The sequence below is a fragment of the Coloeus monedula genome (genome assembly GCF_965178545.1).
Source record: "Coloeus monedula genome assembly, chromosome: 15".
In the NCBI taxonomy this organism is placed as follows: Eukaryota; Metazoa; Chordata; class Aves; order Passeriformes; family Corvidae; genus Coloeus; species Coloeus monedula.
In genome coordinates, this window is record NC_138795.1 from 3,790,970 (window position 1) to 3,798,821 (window position 7,852).

Here is a 7,852-nt window from a genome sequence, read left to right on the forward strand (position 1 = left end):
AGGGGCCCAGCTCTATTCATCTCCCCTGGGCTTGGGACTGGGTTTGGAGAGCAAACAGTGCTGCATAAAGGAGTGAGGATGCATCTCTGATGCTATCACCCTTTGCACCAGGTACCATCAGGAAGGGATGCCTGCCCCAGGAAAAAGGCAGTGGATGCCACAGCAGGGAGAGCCGCCTCCTCCCTCATTTTCACCCAGGGACCCTGGCCTTGTACTCACCCTGCAGCTCTTGCCTCTGCTGTTGAGTTTCTTGCTGAGGAAGGCTGAGTGTTGTCCTTTCAACCTCACACACAGGATTTTGGAAGAAGGCAGCCAGGAGTTGAAGGCTGGGAGATGTGGGTCCTAGGGCAGCGGGCTGGCTGAGACTCACAGAAAAGCTCCGGCGCTGGAAAGGTTAAATCGCACGTGAAGACAGGAAAAAGAGAAAAAGAACAGACCAGCCTGTCAGTGCCAGCCTGGCTGAGCCTGGCTTTGGTCTGTGAAGCACCAGGTAGTGTCTGCCTGCTGCCTGTCCCCTGAGGGACACTAGGACAGCGACTCTTTCCGATGGGAACTTCTCTGCCCATGCATGGTGGCTGTGGTCCTGCCCTAAGCTGCTCTAAGCACAGCACACATGCAAGAATGTGAGCCAGAGCCACTCATTCAGCTCCAGTGTTTTCTTCCCCAAAACTTCCCTGTTACTGCTCCCTCTCACAGGATTTTAATTTCCCTGGGTCTCAGGGTCCAGTCTCAGAGCCGACAGCCATGAGCATGACAAGCACCAGGTCTCTTCAGAGCCCTGTTCCATTGCACTGAAGCAGGTTCCTGAGAGCACTTCAGTGCTCTTCTTTACTGGTTTTGTGTGAACTGCCTTCCTCTCTGATGCCCAGTGGGCAAATGGGAGCAGCTGTCCTCCCTTGCATCTCTGCTTGGCCCTGCACTCTCCACCCTACCTGGTCCTCAGCCATGGAAATGCCCTCCAGCCCTTTAAATGATGGGGGTTTCCTATGGCTTTTGATTCTCTGCCCTGCTTCTGACTGAGATTCCAAGTGACTCCTCAGACCAGCTGCAGTTCTCCAGTATTTCCACTCTCGTTTGTTAGTCTTTTCCTTATGCCTCAGAACTCAAAAGGACATTGTTATTAAGGGCAGCGGTTCAAAATTCTGCTGGTTGTGCTTTCCCTTGAATAACCCCATGGAGCTGCTCTGAGCAGAGCTCTTCTGAGCTCTGGGTATTCTTATCTGGAGGGCGTTATGAGTTTTTGGAATTATTTATGTTGGTCTTTTCCTGTTAACATGTTCAGGGCAGATGACTCGGAAGACTCTGTGGAGAGGAAGAGGGGAGAGGAACCAGCTCGGTTTGTGCTGAGGGTGGAGTTGGCTGCCAGGTTTTTGGTGAATGGGTAAATCCTGTGCTCAGCTGTCCTGGGTGGTATTAGTTGATCCTAATCATCTGCCAACAGCAGATCTTTCTGTATCTGACTATGGAGAAAAGGACTGGAAGGGCCCACATATGATCATTGGTGCAACAGTGCTGTGAGGTGAGGGGGCCACGAAGAGAAGGAGGGAAAGTAAAAGCAGTACCTTGAGGTGCTCGAGCAACTCTTTATCTGATTGTGAGCAGAAACCACAGTGGTGATGCTGTGTAGGATGGGGAGGCAGCTCTCTAGATTTTGAAAGGTCAAGAAACATTCCCTTACTTGAGCCTTCCCTCTGGGGAACCAGGGGAAGAATCTTTTTTACCCGGAAAAGATGGGAGGGGGAAAGCCAGGAAATCAGTGACCCTGCCCTCTGCCTGAGGAACAGAAACCCATTTTTCTTCCCCTTTTACCTCCCTCCAAGTCATTCTCCCTTTGTGGTACGGCAGCATTTTGAGAAGACACTGGCATTTATATTCTCTTGGCTGTGTAGGGTGATCCCGACAGCCTGTTCCCCATCTCCAGCTCTCCCAGCTGAGCTGCAGAGCCTCAGTGCATGAGCTCCTGGCTTGCCCAGGGGCTGCACTTCTGTGTGAGTAAACAGGACAGCTCTCTGTCTCTGCATGTTTGCAGAAACACCTCCACCACCTTAGGCACGTGTTTTCCATATGTTTTTATATACAACCTACAGTTTACCAAATGCTATAACTTTGGGCTCTTCATTAATTCCTTGGAAACTGAAAAATGCAGCCCCAGGACCTGCATTCTTGTATTTGTTCATGTTAATCCATACCCCTGTATCTCTTCCTCTGCCTTCCTCCCTTGGCTAAAGTCACATTGGTGACTTGGGGGAGGCACAATGCTGGCTCAGCCTTTTGGGTGGCTCTGAACTTTGGTTCACCTCCCTGAGTTCTCCTTTTGGTGGCTCAAGACTGTTTCTGGGGCAGGATCAAGGGCACGTGCTGCGAGAGTGCACGAGCGCGGTTTCTTTGCTGGCACGCTGGGAACAGGGAATCAAAGGACTCCTTATCTATGGATGGAAAGTTTCTGGGCTGCTTATCAGGCATTGCTTAGAGGTTAGATTAATCTCAGGAGCAGCAGATTGACAGCCTGCCTCTCCATTCTCCTTGTGCTTGGCTGAGTGAACACCTTGGGGTGAGGCAGTGAGAGGGTGCCACAGCCCTGTGGGGACATGGGTGCCCAGGGAGAGGGCTGGGGACACAGCCTGGCACAGATCTTGCCCACTTTGCTCCCATCCTGCTCCCTCACTGCACCCCTTGGTGGGGTTGACCCTCATAAAATACTTGGGATGACGCTGAGGGAATTCTTGGCTTGAACTTTACATGGGTATTTGTATTCCTAAAAGCATTTGCCAACCAAATTTGGGCTACTCCTGCCCCTTTCCAGAGATGGGAATGGAACTTGCTGTTGGCTGAATTCACTGCTGGTGCAAACTGATAGCTGAAATGCTGAGGGTGCGTGGCTCGGACTGAAAGGGAAGTGGCTGAGCTGCTCTGCAGGGAACTGGGGACCCAGATTTTGGCTCCTGCAGGGACTTTCTGCCTGGCTGCAGGTGCTCTGACTCTGTGCCCCAGGACTAATTCCTGATTTCCCCTCTGTGATGGGCAGTCACCTTTCCTGGGCCCCTGCAGCTCTGCTGTGTGCCCAGACTTTGCTGGCTGTTCCTCACTGGGACATGGCTGTTTTTGGGGAGCAGCCCCAGCTAACGGCTGCACCCCATTTGTACAGCAAATTCTGAAGGCAAAACTGTCCCCATTACCCAGCAAAGCCAGGGTGACAAGTTTTGTGCTCCCTGTGAACAGTGGCAGTTCCAGGGGAAGGCCAGCCATGTGGGAAGTTGGAGTACCTGGGCTTGTGCTGCCAGCATGGAGGGAATGCAAGCTGTGGTTGGTGAGGGGTTCCTGTGGATGGTGATGAAATTCTGAATTTACCAGTTGCCTGGGCAAAGATTGCCTGCTGAGGCATCAGTTTGTTGCTTAAAAGTCCATGGAAATTGTGGGGTCCCCAACTCTGCCTTCCTCTCTGGGGACAGACCTACCATTAAAGTCCCTAGTGTAGGAAGGCTCTTACCTCTTGAGGGCTCCATCGGTGAGCAGTGTCCCCTTCTTGTTCCTTACCTCCAGTTTCAAGGGTTTACCCTCCTGCCTGCCCCTGGGCTGGGCCTCCTGGAGGGGAGGCAGGTGGGAGTTCCTGGGGTGTCCCATCCTCCAGCAACGCAGCAAGTGCTGGTACGCCACTCGGAAATCCCTGTTGAGTGTCCCGTAGAGGATGGGGTTCAGGGCCGAGTTGGCATAGCCCAGCCAGAGAACAATGGACATGGGTGTGCCTTTCACCCTGCTGTCCCCCCACGCCCCCCGGTACATGAACATGGTGAAATAGGGGAACCAGCACACGATGAACGCTCCCAGCACCACTGCCAGCGTCACGGTGGCTTTGTGCTCTTTCACCATGGGTAGCGTGGAGGTGTTGCCCCACATGTGGTTGATCCTCTTGGCTTGCTCCCTCGCTATCTTCAGTATCCGGTAGTAGGTGATGCACATGATGACCAAAGGGATGTAGAAGGTGAGCGAGGCGTCCACTAACCCGTACACAAAGTTCACCTCCAGCGTGCACTCCTTGTTGCAGGGGCCTGTGTTTTGCACTGCTGTCCCATTGGTGTTCCAGCCCAGGTGGATGGGGAGGAAGGAGACCATCAGTGAAACGGTCCAAATAACACCCAAACCCACGGCCACGCGGGAGGGAGTGACCACCTGGCGGTAGCGCAGCGGGGTGGTGACGGCAAAGTAGCGGTCCAGGCTGATCATGAAGAGGTTGAGGATGGAGGCCGTGCACAGCATGACGTCCAGGCTGGTGTAGATGTTGCACAAAACGCTGCCAAAGGGCCACTCCTTGGTGAGTTCATAGAAAGCAGAGAATGGCAGCACCAGAAGCCCCACCAGCAGGTCGGTGATGGCTAAGGAGACAATGATGCAGTTTGTCAAGCTCCGGAGCCGGCGGTCGAGGGTGACGGCCAGGCAGACGATGATGTTACCACAGAGAGTGATCACGATGAGGATGACGAGGCAGGACCCGACCAGCAGCTGCAGGGGAAAGTCCATCCTTTTTTGAGAGCTTGTGTGGTTGTAACATGGATCCATGGTGTCACTGCAAGGATAGAGCAGTCCTGCTCCCATCAGCTCCAAAGCTGCTTGGAGTGAGCCTCTACCAGGCAGACCTAGAGCTCTTCCCAAAGCGACCCTTGGTCTACAGTGACCTTGGAAAACATTGCAGAGTCACTTTACATGTTCAACCTTGTGTGCTGGGAATGGTCTAGGAAAGACATGGCACTGCAACTCACTTGTGTCTCTAGCTCCCCTCTGGGAGCTCAGTGCTGGAGCTGATCTCCTGTGGCAGCTGCTGGTGGATCTCAGCTGCTCCTTTTCCTTTCCTGCCTTCTGCTTTCCTCTGAGTGACCATGGGGTCAGGTCCTGTGGGGTCTCATGCCCTCTGCCTGTTTCGTTGGTGACAGTGGTCAGCAGTGCTCCAGCAGAGACAGAGCTTTGCCACCTCCTGAGGACAACCTGCAAAAGAAAGTGTCTGGTGAGGCCCTGGCACAGGGTGCCCAAAGAAGTTGTGGCTGCCCCATCCCTGGAGATGTTTGAGGCCGGGTTGAACGGGGCTTGAAGCAACCTGGGATAGTGGAAGGTGTCCCTGCCCATGGTAGGGGGTGGAACAAGGTGCTCTATAAGATGCCTTCCAACCCAAACCATTCTGTGATACTATAAAAGCATCAAGTCAGAGATGCAGTGGGCAAAGACCCTTTAAGCTTTCCCTCAAACCCCTCCAGAAACAGAGTGTCCACACCTCCCTGGCTGCTCCAGCCCACTCAAGCCCAAATTGGAAAGTCCTTTGGCAGCCAGGCACCTGTGTACCTGCCAGCTGGGCTCTCCCAGCCCTAGGGGTGCCCATGTAATGTAGGGATGTCGAGAGAAGGGCAGGGATTTTAAAACCATCACATTCCTGTAGGCTTGCAATAGAAGTGAGAACAAAGAGGATATGAAGAAACAATTTTCCTGAGAAAGCAGTTCTTATGCAATCCAGCAAAATTAGTCACAACTACGTAATTTCTGAATCTTGGCTGTGGCTGCCAGTCCCATTAAACTTTGCCCTTGTGTCTGTGCTCTGCAGCAGCCCAACACCTTGGGTTGGTCCCTGCCATCACAAATCACAGTAGCTCCTGTAGCCTGTATAGGAAATCCCCACTCTGCTCTGGGTCTTGGAAGGGAAGAGGAACATCCCTTTTCCTGTCTGTTTTCTGTCTGGATACAAATAACAAAAATCCGCATTTTGTAAGGGAAGAAACAATAGAGCAAACCACTCTAACTTCCAAATGAGCTGCTGATTACGGTGATCTCCAAGACCCCACCACTACTAGATTCAAAGGGACCTTGGTTCCTTGACTGGAAGCAATACCCATGTTGGGAAGATCCCTAAAGGGGAACTGAGGCACTGTAGGGACAAGAAAGAGGGCTGGGAACAGACTGAGGAGCTGGACTGACTGTGCTGCGACCCTCATGGAGCTGCCTGTGTCCAAGCTGTGGTCTCCCACCATGATCTTCCCAGATGAGCTAAGGGGTCTCCTCATCCTCCTTGATGTGCTGGTGTGGGAGAACTGCACTGGTCCCCATGGGCAGTGCATGACCCAGCTCTGCAGGCTCTCTGCACCCCAGAGAGACTCCATGAAGCTCTGCAGGCTCTCTGCACCCCAGAGAGACTCCATGAAGCCCTCCCTGGTGGTGCCCAGGATTGTGCACGAAGGTAGAGCTGATTCTCTGCAGAGAGCAACAGGTTGCAGAGATGGAGCAATAAGAAGAAACTCCAGGAAAGGAAAAAGTCCAGCCTTGTCAGAGGACTAACATGAGATTTTGAAGTTAAACTCCCCCTGCAACAACAAGATAACACTGTGGCGCAGGTTGAAATACTCTTCAGATGATTTATGTCTTTGATTCAAGTCTAAAGGCATGGGGGCCACGGGAGGGAGTATACCAGGGAGGCTGCATGAGTAAACAACCACTGATTGCCAGGAACCATATGGGGGCGAGACTGGGACTGGACCACTGAGATTAGAGGCGATACCCAGAGCCCTTCTGCTTCTAAAGGCAGGGAAAGCGAACAACAAGCCATGAACCCGCCTGTAGGAAGCCTTTTGCTGAGCAGAGCAAACTGATTGCCAGACAGGAGGCCCTCTGAGTTTGGGTGCTGGGATTGAGGATGTTGGGAGAAGGATGCGATGCTTTCAGCCACGGCAGCAGCGTGTGGAGCAGTTCCTCACCTCCAGCTGCAGCGCAGGCTCTTGCCATGGAAAGCTTTTTGTTCACTCACAAAAGGAGTGTGGAACAAGCTGAACGCTGCCTGCCCACTGATAGCAGCGAGGAGAACAGGTTGTTCTCACAGAAGGGTATTTCCAAGTGAAAGGGATGTGTTTTCATTGCTACCAACATGTGGAAATGGCAGATTAAATTATAGGGGGAGTAGCACACTTAGAAAATGCTGTGGGTGGATGGCAGCCTCCTACGTGGCTGCTTTGCCACACACCAACAACCTGCTCCTGCCTCTGGCTCTTGCAGCTCTGCTGGGCCTTCCCTTGGGCTCTGCTGGTGGGTCCCAGCTCTGGGCACGTTGGCACATTCAGCTCCTGCCACAGTGCCAGGGCAGCTCCCGGTGCAGCCCTGCACTGCAGATGTGCCCAGAAGGAGTTTTGCTTCTTCTTGCTTTTTCAGAGTAGCTCAGGGCAAGGAGTGGGCATTTGCAAGGGGACAGTGGTGTCCCCATCCCTGCAGAGGAGCCCAGGTAGAGCTGGGGACTCCGTGGCTCAATGTGGGCTGCAGGGCTGAGCTGCCTGCAAACCCTTGGGGATGTTCCTCCATGGAGTGGGGCAGGACCTGCCTCCTGTCAGCTTGGATATGAGATGCTGCAACCTTAACTGTGGTGGAGGTGCCGGAGACTTTCCCATATCAGCCAAATTATCTCAAGGAAACACTCCCCCAGGTGAGCATAGCCTCTGGACATGGCTTTGCAGGAAAAGCAGACTGGAGGGCTGGTATTGATGGGGGGCTGTCAGCTCACTGCTGTCAGGACACAGACCCCAGGTCCAGCTCAGAGCTCTTTCCTGGAGCACTGGCTCTCTGTGACTCCACACGCACCCCTGGCTTTCTGCCTGGGTCACTTGCAGCCACATTCAGTACCTGTGTCCTCTGCTCCCGTTGTGCTTTGGCAAAGCGAGTGGATTTCCTCCTCGATGCACGAGTGGAGCAGCTGTTTCCTGTGGCAGCAACAGCCAGAATAAATGGTACCTTTCCAGCCTTGTCTCACCAGGCAGCTTTTACATTTACCTGATTATCCTCATTATCACAGCCTGGATCTGTTCCTGGTTCAAAATCACCCTCCTGGCATTGA

At 53.2% G+C, this 7,852-nt stretch overlaps 1 protein-coding gene across 1 annotated transcript; it reads right to left on the bottom strand.

The window, feature by feature from the left end:
* Positions 1-3,483: 3,483 nt before the first annotated feature.
* HRH2 (histamine receptor H2) lies at positions 3,484-4,590 on the bottom strand (the record flags this gene model as incomplete). Its single annotated transcript, XM_082291361.1, has 1 exon — positions 3,484-4,590. One exon carries the CDS (start codon positions 4,588-4,590, stop codon positions 3,484-3,486), a length of 1,107 nt encoding a protein of 368 aa, XP_082147487.1.
* Between the last annotated feature and the right edge of the window lie 3,262 nt (positions 4,591-7,852).